Below are 20,488 nucleotides of genomic sequence, written 5' to 3' on the forward strand. Positions count from 1 at the left end.
TCATCACCGAGTGCCTCCTGCTGGCAGAGGTGTAAACAGCACACAGTATGCAACACTCCTCCCAGCCTGAAGATTTACATTAACATGTTGCTTTTCAAGAACTCCAGACCTGATGATCAGGCAGCAAGCTCCAACTCTCAGTAACAGAATCCCACCACTGCAACCTGGAGTGGCTACTTTTAGCAGTGCGGCATAAAGAGGAGTGTATGGGACCCACAGCATTAATAAGAAGTGGGTTAAATTTGGCTCCTGTTGCACTAGTGCTGATTGCAGATCCTCAAATAGCAGCTGCTTTTAAGAACAAGGCTCTGAAAGAGGAAGTTAATTCTAGTAACAGAGATTTGATATGCAACAAGGTGCCACTGTTTAAGAAGCCTAATCAAGGAAGCTACCAGATCCACCATCATTTGCTACTTCCAAAATAAAATTGTGTTCACCAAATGGCTGGCAGTTCTTATTATGACTTAAAATGATCATAACAAAAAAAAGCTATTAATACACTAAGAAAACAAAATATCAACCTATTTACACTAGGAGTCAAATTAGGAACAAAGAAAGTTTCCTTATACTACTAGTCTACCCCAGAATTGTTTGTTTCAGGGTTAGCCAACAAGGTGCCCGCCAGATGTTGTTAGACTCCAACTCCCAACAGAACCAGTCAGCAATGTGTGGAGGGTATGCGACTGGCAGAGGCTCTCTGGGTTCTCAGGTAGAAGTGTTGGCAGGAAATGCTAGTTATTTACAGAAGGAAATATCTAAAACATGACCCTTGCCACAATCTGCAGTGTGAACTGGTACAATCCAGGAAGAACTCTACCATCTAGTTTTGCTGAATGCGTTGCTCTAACCCAGTCTTTGAGTGGATGGGATCTAGCCCTGCAAGCATGTCAATACTAGAGGGGGAGGACAGGTCAAGACTGAATCATCTGTGTGTTATCTTGCCAAATATAATCATTACTCTATAAGTCCCTGTGATCTTTGCTCACTTTTGGCACCCTATGATTTAGTTCTGATCGCAGGCTATATTCTTCTATTTTATGGTTTAATCTTTTGGTGAAAGCATGGGTGTGGCAGATCAGAGCTCAATGCAATGTGCTATTTTATGCATTGTACACACACACACACACACACACACACACACACACACTTGTCTTGTTTTGCTTTGTTTAATTTGCTTCCCCAATGATTCCAACCTACAAATAATGCTATATTGTATTCTTACTTTAGGACTGGCTTACACTAACAAGTTTTTAGGCAGAGAGCTCTGCCAAGAGAAATACCAAACAAGAAGTGATTAAACCTGGGTTCTTTTTAAAAAACCTACAGCTTTCTACAGGTATACCACCTCAGTGAGAACAAAGACGAAATTGTAGGGAAGGGCAGTATACAAATTTAATAAAGAAATAAATATTGTTTTCTGTAGGTACCACATTCAACATTGATTCACACCAGGTGTGTGTGTGTGTGTGTGTGTGTGTACGTTATTCCATAATCCATAATCCAAGTTCATTTCAAAAATGAAAAAAGAACCAAAACTATGTGACAAAATAAACCATTCCAGCAACCAATACAATAATACTCAAGTCCTAACAGTTCATTATGCTAGAAAAAACAACATTATAGTGGCTGCATTAAACAGCAAGCCACAAAACCGTCAAACTAAGAGAAGATGCATGGGCCCTTTTCAGTCACTATAACAAACATAGAGGAAAGGGGGGAGGGAGAAGGTGGCATCAAACAGCAGGTTCCACTCAACCTACAGGAATTCATTAAAAGAGACCCCATTAATAGAGCGATATGCATGGGGTTCTGTTCAGGCATTCTAATGACCACCTGCCTCTCCTACATGTGTTCATTATATTCACGTAACAATGTCAAAACAGGCTAAAGTGATATAGGACCACTCCACCTGACAGTCTGTCCACTCCACCTGACAGTTAGGCGGCAAAGATTCCACTTAAGCAGAGACAGATGGGCAGAGCCCAGTACATTATTATACCTTAAGGCTGAGATGGGGAGTCTGAGGCTTTTTTGATGTTGTTGGGACTCCAGTTCCCGTAACCTATGACCATAGGCCATGCTGGCCAGGGCTGGTAAGAGTTGGAGTCCAGCAACATCAGACTAGGACTGAGGGAGCCCAACAATATCTGGAGCATCAAATGTCCCGGGTCTGAGACAAGAGAGCTCAAAGTAGTGAAATCAGCTGGGGAAAGCATAAAAGGTATACATTGAACCTGGGGCAATGGGTGATCACTGGATGTTCAGAACTAGTCTTCTGGTCATTGGGTATAGTGGCTAGAATTTAAGGCCACAAAACCAAGGTTCAAATCCTACTTCAATCATAACGCTCATTGTGATCAGCCTAACCTAACTCTCAGAGTTGCTATATGCTCTGAGCACATTGGATAAAGTGCAGGTAAAAGATAATGAATGAAAGAGCAGGTGCCTGGTGGACATGGGCTCAAATGCAGCCCCTTAACCTTCTTTTGCAGAAACATGTGGTCCCATGACGTGGGTTGTGTTCCTATGTTCCCTGTGCATTCTGAGCTCCCATTCCCCCCCTCCCCCGGTTTCCCAGGGAGCTTATGCTTTTTTACCTTGCTTTGCATCTTGGCTAGCCCAGCTCTCCCAAGTCCAGCCTTCCTCTATGAATAACTAATGCCTTGGATTCCTTCCATGAAGCAATCTCCCCTGATCCAACATCTCCACATTTAGCAAAGCAAATCAACTGGAAGCAAACCAGCATTCCTCCCTTGCTGGATCCCCATGCTGCAGTGACTCATCTGGGTGGGGTTCATCTGGCATCTCCCAGCCTGAATTGAGTGAGGCAGGCAGCAGGAGACTCTTGTTCTGCAGTGTGCATCATCAACCAAAATCTTTGTGGGGAGGGTGATAAAAGACGGGGAGAGAAAGATGAGCAGCAGCGCGGGGGTGGGGTGGTTGTTTCAAGAACAGCAACCTTCCCTTGCATTCAGCTGGTGTAGTACAATATTTATAAACAGCTGATAAGCAGCATTAATATTTGGATTTAAGCATAAAGCAGCAAGTGTTTCCAAGTGGCTTTCAGTAAGTTCAAGCACAGGCTGTTGGAAACCAGGAAGTTACAGCCATGTGGTAATTCTGTGGGAAAGGAGCTGAAGTGTCATTGTCTGAAACAGAGGTTGTACTGCCAGACGTCTTCCCACACCTTTCCGTACTAACTATTCTTATGAGAGATTCTCTCCAGTCTCCTTGTTAGCTTCCCTAGGCAAAACTCAGGGATGTAGTTTTAGGATCCCAGCAAAAGTTAGAACCTCAGAGACCAAAAGCAGAAGGGGAGTGTCCATGTTTCCCTCGTGCTGAGTGACAGCCTGATCACAAATTCCATGTGCTCAGCTTGAGGAATGAGCTCACCTTGCCAGCAACTTCTCTCTCTCTCCTGCCAAATTACAATGATATAGATACACACAAAAACATTGCTGTGGTTTGCTCACTGGAGGTCTGAAAAGCTGCTGTCACTGCATTAGCTCACTTGGACAACAGAAAGCCAAGGGAAAGTTTTATTACACAGAGGCCACTGCCAGTGCCCTGGTCTGAGGAAAGGGAAGTCCAGGACTGAGGCTTTGCTGGGACAATTCCACCATGGGGCATTAATGCAATTGCTGCCCTTAAAGGGACAGGCGTACTTTGTGAAATAAGATGCTACACCTCTCTCTGGATATGTGCACCACCCCATTCAAATCTCTCAGGAAGTGTAAGCAGGACTAATCTAACCAATGCTAAACAGGTGTTTAAAAGCAACCTTTGAAGCAAGGAGCACACACATGATGTTGAATCCCACAATGCAAATTCATTCTTCCCTGAATACCCACACTAAGTTCAATAAACAGATAGGGGCACAGTTACCCCATTCAGGACCAGGGGATCCCTCACACCTGCCCACCCCCTGTCCCCCGAAACAGTACTTCAGTCTTGTTGGTATTCACCTGCGATCTACCCCCACTTGAGGGGAAAATGCTGTAACTGGGTTGCCAAGTCTCCCATTGCAATTAGTGTGGAAGGAATCAAGCTTCAGCAAATAAATGGGGAGGCCAAATCAATAGAAACACAGCCCTTTCCCCTCCAAGCTCCAAAATGAGTACCTGCATGGAAGGGGTACCCTTGGGGCGGTAAGCTTTGGCTTCTGCAGTCCTGATGCATCCTAACCTCCCCCTAGACATGGTCACATCACAGCATACAACAAAGATGTCCAAGGTTAGACAGCAGAACCAAGCTATTTAAAATGACTGCACAACAGCATCTCATTTTGGCCAAATGTCCACAAGCAAGGGTAGTCTGTGGACAAAATGTGGCAGTGAACCACAGCAACCTTAAAAAAAACAAAACCCCAAAACTACCTAGTCCAACGTTATGAAACATCTCATACATGTTATGAGATGAGCAATGCTCTATCTTCTGACTTTAAATGCAGATTTCCTAGCAGGAATTGGTTGATATGGAATGTAGCCCGATGAACTGTTGTGATGCATCGAAGTAGGAACTATCAACCTGGTGGTCACGAGTAAAGGGAATCTCACCTGTGAGTTACTTGGGAGCCCCTCAAGCTGGACATGGTCTCCTCCAGGTTCTGCCGCAAGTCAAGCACATTCTGTACTGTCCTCTTTCTCTGGGATTCAGGATCTGTTGGAAGAAAAGGATAGAAGTTCCATAGTGAATAACAGAAAATAAAATATGACCATCACAATGGACTTGCTGCAAGCATGGGTTCCATGCAGTGCCCACCATACCTTGTAAAGCTTTCATCCCTCAGTTTGCTTGTTATCACCTCAACCTCTACACTCCTATTAACCTTGGTATGTGTGCCCTATTTGCCCACCCTACTTGTACATTTTTCTCTTTCCCTCTGAGTTGACGGCATGTGCATATGTCTGTGCCCTGCATAGCAAATTAAATTTAACGAAGGACCACAAACTTGCAGAAAATAATTGTATGGGGTAGTAAACCCAGCTGTGTCTAATGTTAAAGCTGTTTATAAAACACAGACTGGCAGCTGGGAACCAGCCCCCCAGTACACCAATAGCTTGTTCCTAAACTAGGCCAAGCTGCTCATCTTTTGTCCATTTCTCCATGTTTTTTATTTCCCTGCAGCTGCCTTAAATCCCCTTCTACACTATGTTTCTCTAAGGATTTTAAACTGTGAGGAACTTCTCTGGAAGGTTCCAGAGAGCAGGACTAGAACTAATGGGTGGAAATGCCAAAGAAGCATATTTCAACTAAATATTAGCAGAAGCTTCATAAAAGCTGTTACACAGTAGTCGCAGCCTGTGGCTAGCATAATACTTATTGTATGGAACTAGCAGTCACTAATAACCTTGTCCTCAATGCATTTGTCTAATCTTCTTTTAAAACCATCCAAACTGGTGGCTACCACTGCCTTCTGCAGGAGCGCATTCCACAGTGTACAGCGGTACCTTGGTTCTCAAACACCTTGGTACTTAAACAACTTGGAACCCAAACACTGCAAACCTGGAAGTAACTGTTATGGTTTGCAAACTTTTTTCAGAAGCCGAACATGCTCCGTTTTGAGTGTTAGGCTTCCGATTTGAGTGCCACACTTCCGTTTTGAGTATCACACTTCCGTTTTGAGTGTTATGCTTCTGTTTTCAGTGCCACACTCCTGTTTTGAGTATTACATTGAGGTCTGTCTGTTTTTGCTATCTATTTTGTGTTTTTGTGGCTTCTTTTTTTTTTTTTTTTGCTTTTGTGACTGTGTGGAACTCAGTTCAGCTACTGATTGACTGATTGTGTGGCTGCAGTACATTGCTTATTGCTTTCATTTTATGGATCAATGGTCTCGTTAGATAGTAAAATTTATGTTAAATTGCTGTTTAGGATTTGTTTTTAAAAGTCTGGAACCGATTAATCCATTTTGCATTACTTTCTATGGGAAAGCGCGTCTTGGTTTTGGAACCCTTTGGTTTCGGAATGGATTTCCGGAACGGATTATGTTTGAGAACCAAGGTACCACTGTATTCCATTCTATGCGCTGTGTGGCATATATTTGTATATTGCTTTTCCACCCAGGAGCTCAAGGCTGTGTATGTTTTCCTCCCTTCCCTTGTCTTATATCTGCAACAGCCCTGCGAGGTAGACCAGGTTAAGTTAATGTATAAGCAGCAGTTCTTGCCAACAGATTGCAGGAGGTCCAACCCACATTCAGTGTACCAGACCCAGGAAATTCTGTTGTCCTCCCAAGTCAAACCAGCCATCTTTGCTTGCCAAGGTGCAGGCTGCAATGCTTAGTGCCACCTAATCTGTCTCTCTCACATACATAGCACCCTTCAGCAGAGCTTCTAGGGTAATAGGCAGAAACAATTTTCCTGTGTCATAACACTGGTCCAGAGAAAGCATTCATGAATGCTAAAGAGTATTGCATTATTGTTGTTATTATAATCATTAGAATCATTTCCTCGTTTATAATCGCTTTTTTTTTTAGCACAGCCCACACAAGGTGATATACATATCACTAAACACAATACACTACAAAACCAACAGTTAAACAAATTATAAAACAACAATGCAAAAAAAGCCCATAAAACATTATGCAGGTCAATTAAATAAATAGGGCAGCAACATCACTCCTGGCAGATAAGAAAGTGATGCACTGTAAAACAACTCTCAAAATAAAAATCATACCGTAAGAGCTAAATTAAGGGGGGTGAACAGCCTGATATAAATAGATTTTTAAAGCTCAAAGCTTCGTAGTGTTGAGGTTATCTACAGTTCCATGGGGAAAGAAACATCCTATTTTCTCAACAGCATAACACACCTGGGACATCTGACACATCTGCCATTAGGAGAGCCTGTCTGACAAAGAGTTCTGTTCTCAAAGGACTAAACTCATACGTCAATAATACTGACCTCCTGCTGAGCCATCATAAACAGACCTTATTTTGAACTTAGAATATTCTGCTTCAGAGGATAAGCATCAAACAGTGGACCCACATTCAGCCACAGTCACTGTAGCCTATTATTCTCTATAGCAGTGGTTGTCAAACTATATTATCAGGGGTCCCTCAATCAGAAGATCATTAATAATAGACCCGAAAGGCAGTTTCCCTGCAACATGCAGTAACACAGAAGGGTTTGAAGTTTTCCAGGGTTCACTCAGTCCTAGAGGACCAAGAGGCCTGGCCAGCACCCTGGTTGAACTGACTGTGCATTACAGAATGGGGGTGGGGAAGTCATAGCCCTCCAAATGTTCTTAAGATGCCAACGCCCAACATTCTAAGACAGCATGGCCAATAGTCAGAGATGATGAGATTTGTAGTCCAACAACACTCTTAAGGACCTAGTTTCCCTACACCTGCTTTAGAACATGCCCCATGATCTTCTGTAAGGGCCAAACTAGATTCAGTGGCAGCACTTCAGGGAATGTACAGTCAGATCAGCCACAATCACATAGAAAGCAGCAGGTGGGAGCCTGATGTAAGATGCAAAGAGGGCGCAAGAGTGACAAGTTCACCTGCTACTATTGCCTCCCTTCAGCCTCTCTCTCCAAGGACTTGAGTTTTCTCCCAGCTGGGCTCATTTCCAGTGTTGGAGCCCAGCTGAGGGAGAGACTGTGATGATATAAGCTACAGAGAAAAGGAGGGTTCTGCAAACCTCTTCCATGAGGGTTCTGCACACCTCATCCTTTGCACTTTCAACCAGAACCCTCACCTCCTGTTTTTGGTACTATTACGGCATACTCAAGCTTGAAACACTCAGATCCATCATTGTCATGCCTAGTTCGGTCCTAACAGACAGAAGTGCTACAGGAATTATTCAATCAATAAATCAATATGGAAAGGGCTCCCCAAAGGTAGAAAGTTTGAAAGCTACTTCTCTGTATTCCAGCCTTTCTCAACCTGATGGCCTCTAGATGTTGTGGACTACAACTTCCATGATTCCAGCCCATTAGTCATGTTGGCTGGGAAGGGTGGGAGTTGTGGTCCAAAACATCTTGTAGGCACCAGAGGTTGGTAAAGACTGCTGTAGATTATCCAGCATGGTGCTTACAGACTATATAGCAGTTTTAGTGAAAGAGAAGGGGGAAGAACCAACAGGAAGTCATACGTCCTGGACAGCATGTTGAACCATTAAGAAAAGAGCAAGAACCACAAGTTCATAGAGTGCAAAGATAGCTGCAGAAATTCAGAGCAGATTAGGAAGCAAGCAAAGGAAATATACAACTGTGCTGGTGTGGGATGTGCATAACTGAAGTTTCCAGTGCCATGTGAACTCAGGAAGACAGGAAGCAGGATGCAGTCCGAATGCTTGCCTGCTGTGGCCCTGGCAGTGCTGCTTATCCAAAGCTAATTCTCCAAAGCACTGGACTTCTGCCTAGTGCTAGGCAGTAGCTGTGGTGGGTCGTAGGGTAGCCTGAACCACAGAAAGCTGTCTGCTGCGTGGCTTTGAGTATTATTTCTGGAAAATTATAGTAGACACTTTCTTCTCATGTTTTGTAAGGCCTGAGGCATGGGTGCAGCACAGCCAGACTGCTGCACTGCTGCTTCCCTAACCCTTTGCTCTGTCCTACCTTCTTCTGGCACAACCCATCTGGCAATCAGGTGTGAAGCCCAAATCTCAGCTTGTATCCTGCCCATAACCAAGCTGGCAGAAGTGGAATCGTATGCCGTAAGACATTTTAAAGCAGTTTTCAACCTAGCCAGGGTATCTGTGGTGGTAACTGGAGGAAAAGAGGTGGTGTGGATGGGTGAAACACTTTTCTTTTATTTTTAATAACAAATCAGGAGCCATAACGGAAACTCTGGGAAAGCAGCCAGTTGACTGAAGCTGGAATGAATGACAGCAGCTGATACACTCAGCAGCAGGTATGCTCATTCCCTGGGATATGAGCTGCTGCTGTTGCCGCTGCTGCTCTCAGGAATTCCAGTCTAACCTCTCATGCAGGAATTTGGAGTTGGCTGCTCAGTCTGAAGGCTGCACACACTTGTCGAGGGAAGCGAAGAAGAGTAGAGCTCCCCAGCTATGGAATGTGAATGGGCCAGGATAAAAGAGCAACCCTCCAGCCTATGAAGAAGGAACAGTTTCTGTTATCTTTTACTTTGTACAAGCTGGCTTTTCTCAATCCAGTTGTTGTTGGACTACAACTCCAATCATTCCTACCTAGAAGTTCCAATGATCAGGGATGATGGGAGTTGTAGTCCAACCACATCCAGGAACCCAAGGTCAAGAAAGGCTGGTATAAGCAGTACAATCTAAATAAGCGAGTAAGTAAAGTCTGAAAAGCATGGCTCGGTAAGAGATATGAAGAAGAAGAAGAAGAAGAAGAAGAAGAAGAAGAAGAAGAAGAAGAAGAAGAAGAAGAAGAAGAAGCGGCGGCGGCGGCGGCGGCGGAGGAGGAGGAGGAGGAGGAGGAAGAGGAGGAGGAGGAGGAGGGGTTTGGACTTGATAGCCCACCTTTCACTCCCCTTATGGAGTCTCAAAGCAGCTAACAATCTCCTTTCCCTTCCTCCCCCACAACAAACACTCTGTGAGGTGAGTGAGGCTGAGAGACTTTAAGAAAGTGTGACTAGCCCAAGGTCACCTAGCAGTTGCAAGTGGAGGAGCGGGGAAGCGAACCCAGTTCACCAGATTACAAGTCCACCGCTCTTAACCACTACACTACACTGAGAGGTTCCAAATGGGATAGGAAAGGGTTAGCTATGTGGCGGCAGCAGGCAAGGAAGGTGGTTGATGTGCTCTATATAGCACAGCATTCCAAAGCATTCCAGCCCCTGGATTCGCAATAGGCAAATGGAGACCCTGAGCTCAAGGACCTCCCCTGCTACCCTTGTAATACAGCCTTCACCTGCTTTTGCTCACATAGGCCAAAAAAGCAGTTCCTGGGTTTGGTAATACTTCCAAAAGCTTAATTATTAGAACACATTCTCAAACACAGCTGCCGCTTCCTGATGACATAATCAGCTGGGCAGAAACTCAGTTCTTTCTACAATACATGCTTACATACATGCTTACATACATGCATGCATGCATATATAAATATATACACACACACACAAACACAAGTATACACACACACATTCCCTGATGTACACAGCTGAAGTTCAAAAGAAAATAACTCTCAAAATCTCTATTACTGTTCATATGGGATTACAGAGCCCTTTGCCCCATCGCCACCACCATCATACTTCTCTGGGATAAATTACAACATCTAACTCTTTCAATGGAGTGACTCAAGAATGAATAGATATGGAAAACAACAGTTCCAGTCCATAAATCTAAACATACACTGTGCCTGGAGAAAGAGTATGAAACTTTATTTTGTCCTGCTTCACAACTAGAAATCCCATCCCAGTTGTACACACACAGCACATTCCCACCCACACTGTTAGATATGCTAGTTGCATTGTGAAATGTAGGGGGAAAGCTGATTAAAAGATTCTCTGGCAACAAATGCTGCTAGGAACATTTTCTGACCAGCTTCTCGTGCACCCGCTTCCCATCCATGCAGTCACCCCCCACCCCACAAGCAAGGAAGCAATTGGATAAAGCCATGAGATTCAAACCCCATTCCAGATGTTACAGCCTGAAGCAGCCAAGAGGGTGGCTCAAGACAGTTATTATACATACAGTAGCAGCAGGGTAGGAACTTGAGGTGAGAGTTCAAACCACACACAGAGCTCGTAGGGTACTGTACGCCCAAAAGGACTAGAGTAGGCCCACTTCCAATCTGGATCTGCATTCTTAAAAATAATAAACCCCAGCTGCATACAGAAACATTCCACTAAGCAAACATTCTACCTCCAATAAGTTCTTACAATGAAAGCTAAAACAAAGAGGTTGCCAATGGATAGTAGACTTGATCAGTGCTTGGGTGGGATCTCCGCTCTGTGTTTTCTCAAGGAACAACAAGGTATATGGATAGGTAGCTATGCATACATATTATACTATATACAGCATACAGTATACATATACAGAGAGGGAAAGGAACACATGCTCACATTATTGAGATGTGAAAACCTGAATTTTTAAAAAACTATTTTTAAATAAAAAGTAGAAGTGAAATTGTATATTGTTGCTTTCTGATGAGCGAAGTAACATTAAGACACGGCTAATTCACACTATTGCAGATCACTTATAATCTAGCCTAAGATACACTATCCAACATTAATAATGCCTGTGAAGATAACATTGCTAATGTATTTGAATGGTTTACTAAACAAGCAATGCTCTCAAGACGAGACTGATGCTGGAAAAGTACTTTCAAATGCTGCAGAATTCACAATACAGATACAACACCATAGTACCTTCACATGTGAACAAACTGAGGCTGGCAGAAATTCATCTCTTTCCCTTAAGCAAATATAATTTTTGTAGTGTATGGGATCTCCATGGCCAGGGTTCATCCCAGGAGGATTTCAAAAATCTGTTTTAATTGTTATAGCAACAAAATAGCATGCTTAATCAGGAAGTAGATTGCTCCAAATTGGAAACCTGATTTAAATCAATGCTTTAAATTGGCCTTTTTTTCTTGGTAATTTAAACCACCTTTATTTAAATCAATGCATCCTGTTACAAAGCACTACCAGTAAATGCCCCTGGCCTATTTCGCTTGCCAATGCTGATTCTTCCACAGAAATTGGCCTTTTTGCAAAACTCTGAGAATATCTGTTGGTAAGATCCATCACGTGAATAATTATGATGTTTGAACCAGGTCTGCTATTAACAATCAATACTGTGTGAAAGCAGAGGAAGCCCAAATGAAAGGTACACTGTTGAAGTAATCAAAACTGACACATTATTTCATCAGTGCCATACACAGCACAGGACTGGACATTAGGGGGTTGGTGCAAGCTATATGTGGCCAAGGCAGGACGCCTCAAAGACTTTCTTCGCCCTTGTTCTCAACAGCTGCTCAAATGGATTCTCAAAAAGGCTACACCCCCTGAGGTGTTCCAATGCTAGCTGTCTAGCAGCAGAACTGCTGGTGGGGCACAATCTCTTTGTAGCAAGGTAGCTACCCATAAAGTACCAATAGCTTAGATTTTCATCCTCTCTGCCAATCCATCCTCTCCTTATTTCATTCTAAAAGGATCAGTCTCCAAGAGTATTACTGAGCCGAGCCATTCCAAATGGGCTTCTCTTTCATCTTCTGAGAAAAGTTAATGCCATCAGAGAAAGATTGAGCCAGAGTTCACTGTAATTCTGTAAAAGCATAACAGCTTCAGGAAAAAAAGCCCCACTTAATACTTGCAAGTTTCAAATACTCGTCTTGCATTTCCCTCTTTTAGTAACTTAGCATGACTGCACTTACACTCAGCAAATCACAATCCACTCCCCCTCTTCCATTTAGAAGACGTGGCTCTTGGGAAGCATGCATATAACTTGAAAAGGGCAGCACAGGTATTCATTTCAGAAAGATCAGTACTCTGTACACTGGTGTAACTGAATTTTGTATCCATACCACGCATTTAAAGCTCAATTAAAGCATATTGCCTCCCCCCAAATAATCCTGGGAACTGGAGTGTACCCCCCTCAGAGGGCTACAATTCCTAGCAACCTTAACGAACTACAGCTCCCAGGATTCCTCTAGGAAAGCCACATGTTTTAAATGCATGATATGGCTGTGGCCAGTCTACTCTCACAAAATACCACACTATTCCCTCACTACATTCTACTTTATTTGCATCTTCAAGAAACAAGGGAGCACATCTGCATCATTAAAAATAGGTTGTAGCCAATGGCTGACCAAGCTGAAGGCCACTTGTGAAGCCAATATGTCTCCTCCAACCCAAACCCCCCAAAGCTCATGTGAGTCCCTCTCTAGAGGGTCAGAGCCCCATTCCCGAACAGACTGGTATGTGTTATGTTGATCTACAGTGGTCAAGAATTATAGCGATCAACCAGGGAGATGCACAACTGATGAGATGCTACTGAACAGAAAGACGCTTGTTATGTCACCTAGAGTCAGGTGCCACATTCACAGATGGGAGCAGACTCACCCAGTAGAGCGCACACTTGCAATCTCAATATTTCCACAAGGCAAGAGACTCCTGCAAGTGAGCACATCACACCTTGAATTCAAAAGTTTGGCAGGAGGGGCAGGGAAACTTGTCAGGACATCTTCCATCACTTCTGTCCAGTTCTTCTTGTCCTGCTCCCAAGAACTGTGTCTGCTGCTGAGCCTGCACCATCACTTGCCTGAATAAATAATCTCTTTCTTACTTCCAAGTAAGAGTCTCTATCTGCCCGTGTTTGGAAGAACCAGGACAGAATCAGCACCTAAAGAGGAGATTCTCAAATTCCAGCAAGCCTCTCCAATTGAGAAAAGTTTGATCTTCCATGAAGGTCATCACTGAAAAGTTGTAGTGAAAGGCAGTGCAAAAAAACAATGACTTGACCCATTCAGATATCAAAGTGGAAACCTGGAAGAATCAAATGCTATGCTTAGCGACCTCTCTAGGAAACACCATTCCATGTTGAGGGAACTACAGCTTTAAGCAGATCTGCCTTCCTCACTCCACAATTGACCATAAGAGTCTTTGCCAATAGCTGGCTTGGATTTTGTTCTGAAGCACAAGGGATGCCATGGGCTCCCTGCAGACCCCTCTCAAGCAAGTGCCTCCTCTCCCTGTGCTTTTTCTATTCAGCCTGTGTTTGCAGGTGTCAAGGGACTTTTAGTTCTCAGTGAGGAAGCACTGGATGTTCAGGATTGTAGCTGCAGTCAGCCAGAGACCAGAAGCTGTTGAGACTGCATGGTGCGGTTTGTTGTGGACAGTGCCTGTCTGTGTACGGGCCAGCAAAAAATGCACAGAGGATAAGCAGCACCCAAAACAGTGGACTCCCTGCAAAGATTCCTGTGGGTAGTTGATACAAAACAGCTCACTGTTTGAGGAAATCAGAATGAAACGGAGTCTCTGTTTGCTTGTTCTATGCTGGCTTATTAGGAGGGTGAGTGGGTGTATTTATCAGTGTTTGTGTGTATCTATGTGTGTCTGTGTTTATATGTCTAGTAAAATTAGTCTGGATTCAGAAAGGACCTACTTAGATGACTCAAAGGTCTGCAAAGGCTGCCTTATACAGAAAGGCTTCATGTATGCAGGCTCTTGTTATCCATGGTGTAAGGGGGCTGCAATCACAGTTTGTAAATGCCTATATGGGCATTTCCAAGGGCAGGCAGTTTTGTGAATGATATACGATGCTCAGGAAGATAAACCAAGGAGCATTCAGTCTAGGAATAAGAACCACATTCTTAAGGCTTAGAAGAGTTACTGGGCACTGGCACAATCTGGAAAATGACAAGTTATACGGTGTTACCTGAAGAAATGAAACATTTTCTAAAATGTTTTCCAGAAGCAAGCAGAGGGAAATTTGGGTGATAAAGCTGCATGCACCACAGGTCCTTCTCCCTTTATTTAAGTCCAACATAGGTAGTGTCTGGTATAACTGATGCTCACAGTTTCAGAAAGAAGACACACAGAGATTTGTTAAGCACGCATATATGTGCCAATTAGTTTAAGAATTTAAATTATTTTTGCAAAAAGTCCAAAGTCAAAATATTCCACATGAGAAAAAGATGCCAAAGACAACTGGGATCATAAATAGACTCTGTGGCCCCCTCCCACCGAAACCAGCCTAGAATTGACTGGTTCTTTGAGGATATGGCAGGGGGAAGTCAGGATTAAATAAAGAGGAAGACCAAGTACTTTTCTTTCAAATGGACCATATGAAAGACACAAAGTTCAAATCCTTCCAAAGCTACTCTCAGCATCCATGTGAGGCGATGGCCTTGTGTGGTGAAATTCTGTATTTGCATTGTTTTAATAGCTTTTCATGTTTTGTTACTTACACGTTGTTGTAAATTGCCCTGATATTTTATGAGATGACCACATGTAAGTATAAATAAATAAATACAAACTGTAATCGTGGATGTCCTCACTAAGGCAACCTTCACTAAAGTGGCCTGTGTTCAGCACTTCAGGACCTAGCGCCACCGAGTTCCAAGATTCATTTCTATTTAGCTTTATTTCCATCAGCTCAGTTTGAAGCTATTGGCCCAGTCATACAGTTTCAGTGGAACTTTCTCATAAGAGCTTTTGGGATAGCAGCCAGTGCACAACTGATGGAAAAATTCAATGCATTGCACACCACACATGTTATTAGCTCCCGTTAGTAGACAACATTCCACGTACACCAGGGGAAGAAACAAGCCATTACCATCTAGTGTGGCACATATTAACTTACTATTGAATAAGTAGCCATCAGTTAAGTTGCCACAATACATGGCAATGATTAATAACTAAGTGCAGACATACTGCCCATGCTCTGCACCTCTCAGAGAGTAGATACATTCATATTTCTGGTATAAGAGCACTGCATTTGTACTGCAATTCATTGCACCTCTGCTTTTCTTCTTCCTTTCTCCCTAAAACTATACACACAGTCCCATTTATAAATAGTCACATAGTTTTCAGGGTAACTACATATGAAGAGCCTTGCTGGATCACATCGAAGGTCCATCTGGTTTCACGGTGGCCAACCACTCGCCTATGAGAAGCCCACTATGGCACAAATGCAATAGTCTGAGAGAAGTAAGATATGAGTGCAATGGCCCTCTCTCTGTTGCTCCTCTTCAGAGGCAAGGGAATGGGTGGCGCTGTGGTCTAAGCCACTGAGCCTCTTGGGCTTGCTGATCAGAAGGTCAGCAGTTTGAATTCGTGCAACGGCATAAGCTCCCGCTGCTCTGTTGCAGCTTCTGCCAACCTTGCAGTTCAAAAGCACACCAGTGCTAGTAGATAAATAGGTACTGCTGCAGCAGGAAGGTAAACGGCGTTTCCATGTACTCTGGTTTCCGTCAAGGTCCTCCGTTGCACCAGAAACAGTTTAGTCACACTGGCCACACAGCCCGGAAAGCTGTCTGTGGACAAACACCAGCTCCCTCGGCCTGAAAGCGATATGAGCGTTGCAATCCCATAGTCGCCTTTGACTGGACTTAACTGTTTAGGGTCCTTTACCTTCACCTACTCTGATACTGAAGGTTATACACAGCCATTATAACTAGTAGCCACAGGTGTTTATCAACAGGACACTGGAGCTAAAGAGATTAATGCACAAATCAGGAGTGAAACGCCCTGGTAAAAATGCAAGCAAGTGGAATAGTAGGTGGCTATTGGATAGAAAAGAGAGGTATTTTGGAAATCACAGCTACAATTTTGAAGACGTGGGCAGCATTGTAAAGTATGTATTTACAGTGCATTTATCTGGGCTGTCCCTGACTCAGAGTAAAAGAATTTAGAGGGAAGGGGATGAAGAGGCCCCTAGAAGCAGTTTTGTAGGACTAGTTGGTAGCAGGATGGTAAAGCAATTAAGGGGAGAGGAGCTCAGAGCTGGGCTTGCACATTATACCACAAGCTGCCAAATCAAGTCTCCTTCTGCAACACTTAACATTTCTGTGTTGCCTCCCTGTATAAGCAGCGTGGCACCTGCAACATCCAGCCACAAGATGGCAGCAAAAGGCCTTGGATGGTGAGGATGGGTTCAGTCAGAGTTCTCAGAACCAGTCCTTCCAATTAGTCCAGCAAAGCACAGAAAGATTGAGAAGAACATTCAGAGTTGCAATCATGTCTGTCTCCTCTGCAGCAACCCACAAGCCTCGGCATAGCCTCTAAAACTCATTACAGATGGATCCCATACTATAGGTAAAGCTGGAGGGAACTCCATGACTGAGTAATTAACAAAAGATAAAATACATTTTCCTTCCTATTAGGAGGGACTTACACATTTCTTGCCCCGCCAAGTAGTGTTAGTGATGCTAAAGTAAACAGTAGACAGGAGCTGACCTCCTTAGAAGAGCTGAAAGGGACCCTTTTTTAGCACTGTGGGTCCAAGTTTAAGCCTCAAAATACATAAATGGGTTTTCACAAAGCTTTCCCCATCAAAACCTACCAGTTGAAGTGTAACATGTTAAAGAGAGGACTCAGCTAGAAAGTCTTCCCCTAACCAATTCTCCATATGCAGAAAGACATTGGTGAAATGGACCATTCAAGAATGCTAGGATGCCCCACCTGAATTCTGAAATGACACTAAGCTATGAAGACCATAGTAGCCCCTGGCCTGTTCCAAGTTTTGAATCGGCTTCAAACTAAAGGAAATGTGGATACCTTACTTCCACCTTCACAGAGTTTCCTATGAAGTTGCTAACCTAACTGCACTTTGGAGGCGATATTCAGCTGGAAACAAACCAGTGGCTCTGAAAGAATCGTGGTGCCATGCCCACACTGAATCAAACAACCATGCTGCACTATGCACACCATGCGAGGAAGAAAGGCAGGTTTGGTCCAGCTTCTTCTCTCCCCACCCCCTGCCCCCAATAGGAGCTCTTGGCAATATTAGCTGCTTTGTTCTAGCTTTCTCCCTGATCATCATAATCTCTGTGGACCCAATGATGCTGCTGTTCCACTGCACATGTCCTCATGAGAAATACTGGACAATAAAGATGAGCATTGAACAGTAGCATGTGTCTATGTGTCTTTGGACTGACTTCCAGCAAAAACCTGATCCACTGAAAAGGAGAGCAGTTTTGTGCAGCACTCTTGACCTGAGGACAAGCCACAAATAGCAGTATATCCTTAATGGTGTTTCACCCCTATGAGACCACACTGCCAATATTTCACTTCCGCAGAAGGCCCCACCATTAATTTAAAGCTTCCATTAAGGACATGCTTAAGTGTTTCCTGCCAACACCTTGCTTCACTACAAAGTTCCTTTCAGCAAGATGGAAAGGGAGGGTTGTTACAGGAACACAGGGGCATCACTGGCATGAGCAGGTTTCACATCTCCCAAGATGCCCAGAGCCAAGAGCATGCAGCCAATTATCAGCGTACAGCGAGAAACTGCTTAGAGAACCCTCTATATCTTGCTGCTACACAAATCAAAAAATTGTGCTGAGATCAAATAGCATTTTAACTCTTAGTGTGAGCAGAGAGAATAGCTCTCCTAAAGTGGCAATTCTAAAAGTGAGGAACTTCAGTCCAGCACTGACTGTCTTCAGCAAATAGTATCTTCCTCCAGCCCCATCCTTTACCATTAATTATTGAGAACTAAAAGACAAGGATTGCAACCCCAAAGACACTGAAGCAATGGTAAGGGTGAAAGTAGCCCAGTCATCATACCAAGTGTGACCTGACTTTGAGAAGTAATGAGCAATCCACACACATTAAAAGATAACACATATTCAATTACATAATTAAGAATACAACCTTAAATATGAGTTCATAACTGGTATCGATTAGTGATCTGAAGTCAGAGCTATGGCAAGCTATTTATTCCTGATGAACAAATCTGGATGAAAAATCTAAGTGTTTACAACTATCCCTTATATCTGTAGAATGCATCTGTCCCTGCCATTAACTCCCAATTGCCAAATCAAGGGCATTTCTCTTTAAGACACAAAGCACAAAGTCCCCAAATCAGCACTGACTTTTGCTGACACTGGGGTTAATAGGGAAGAGAGGATGTAGCACAGGAAAAGAAAGCCTGGGCATTGCACAACAAGCTGGGGTAAAAAAGCAAAAGCAACAGAGGAAGACAGCTGATGATTTGGGCAGGAAACGTTGCACCAAGCAATGAAAAGGAGCCATAGATATTTTTTTCTTTCCTTGCATCAGCAATCCCCAATCACTTATCCCCACTACCACACTTCAGCCATCAAATGTAGCAGCCCAGCAGTTGAGTACAACTGATTGCTTTTAGGCAGAGATAATGTCAGATGCGTACACAAAAATAAAGAAAGCACTGAATTCATCTTCCAAACAGGTACAAACTAGCACAAGTATGAATGCGAGATTCCTAAAGGCAACTGGTTCACTTGTGCAGTTGGCACTAGCTTAATGAACTTGGTGGCAAATGAAGGAGCACTGTACTGTGTGCAGATGTGAACTAGATTTCACAGCTGCAATGAAACTGGCATACAGCAGCACACTGCCAAAATCGTGAACAACTGTGGCTGTTAGTTTTCTCCTTATGGCCTCTGCTGATCTTCTGAAAGTGAACGAGAGTACCAGCCACAGAATCATTGCGGATCTTAGAACAGGCAGTTGTGTTGTTTCTTTCCACCACACCAATTACCCTGTCTGATACTGTTGGCACTGTCAGTGTTTGGAACTCAAATAAAATAACAAGACTCAAACCATTCCCCAAACCCATAACTGAGCGTGAATTTTGCTAACAGGCCTCAGTGTTGTACACCATTTGCAGATCCACGTTCATTCAAGGCATGGCAGCAATCCCAACTTGATCTCTGCTTCCAGTCTGCTTCCAGAGAGGCCCCTGTCCTTCCTATTGTAAAAGTCTGAACTCCATTTGCAACGACAGTTTGCAACAAGCTTCAGCATATTCACTAGGATGTCCGACAAGTGTTGCTAGGTTGGCAAAAGAAACTTGGCTCCTTAATGAAGTGTATTCCAGATAGCACTGGCTGACTGGCTTTGGCATTATCCTCAGAACACAACTTTTCGACTCACCACAGCCATTGCTATCAGTCAGCCCACGCTACTTTACAGCTGTGCTGCTATGAGCCAAATTGGTCGTATGCATGTGACACCACATGCTGAAATTAATCTGAATTGATTTTTGGCATTCCAACCGGCATGAACACAAGTGACTTTCTCCATGTCTGCATGAGCTGAAACCCATGGCAGTCATAGCGGAGAATCATGGGTTAAAAGAAGCAGACCTAACTGACCCATATTTTGGTCATATTCCTCTGTATCCCTGAAGCACTATTTTTTTAAAAAAATAATATTTTATTAAGTTTTACAAGGAAAAAACAATACAAAAGAAAAACAATACATATTAAAACACCGACAAATACCAACAATTAAAACACAACAAATAGAGGGGAAAAATATATAGCAAACCAGGAAAAAGGAAAAAGATATTAAAAAATTTAACCAAAAAAAAGGAAAAAGAGAAGAACCTCCTTTCAGATTCTTATCATTCATTGCCTTATTTTCCTGACTTCCACCCGCCTCCCTTTCTTGTATTCCACTTTAAAATTGATCAGCAAATTCATTCTTATTAGTTTTATCCTTAAGTGATTTCCCTCACGTATTATACTTTCCCGATTTTCATCCAATGTCTATCCCTTCTTTCATACTCTTGTTTCCCTTATTTACTAGAACCCCTTCATTTCATTTCAATGTCATCAGCATTCAAAGATTTTGCAGTGTTTTTGTAAGTAGGTTTTAAACTTCTTCCAATCCTCCTCCACCCGCTCTTCTCCTTGATCTCGTATTCTGCCGGTCATTTCTGCCATTTCCATGTAGTCCATTACTTGCATCTGCCATTCTTCCAAGGTGGGTAGATCTTGTGTCTTCCAATGCTTTGCAATAAGTATTCTTGCTGCTGCTGTAGCGTACATAAAGAAAGTCCTATCCTTCTTTGACACCAATTGGCCGACCATGCCCAGGAGAAAGGCCTCTGGTTTCTTCAGGAAGGTATA

General features: G+C 43.2%; 1 protein-coding gene across 7 annotated transcripts in view; it reads right to left on the reverse strand.

Annotated features, from left to right (window-relative positions):
• The window catches only part of NAV1 (neuron navigator 1), a 263,232-nt gene that overhangs the window by 108,596 nt on the left and 134,148 nt on the right, over positions 1–20,488 (reverse strand). For all 7 annotated transcript variants that reach the window (XM_053393690.1, XM_053393695.1, XM_053393694.1 and 4 more), the window contains one exon: positions 4,557–4,659. In XM_053393690.1, the coding sequence (XP_053249665.1) occupies positions 4,557–4,659 (103 nt within the window). The remainder of the gene's footprint in view (positions 1–4,556; positions 4,660–20,488) is intronic.

This window comes from Podarcis raffonei, chromosome 6, assembly GCF_027172205.1.
Source record: "Podarcis raffonei isolate rPodRaf1 chromosome 6, rPodRaf1.pri, whole genome shotgun sequence".
Taxonomy (NCBI): domain Eukaryota; kingdom Metazoa; phylum Chordata; class Lepidosauria; order Squamata; family Lacertidae; genus Podarcis; species Podarcis raffonei.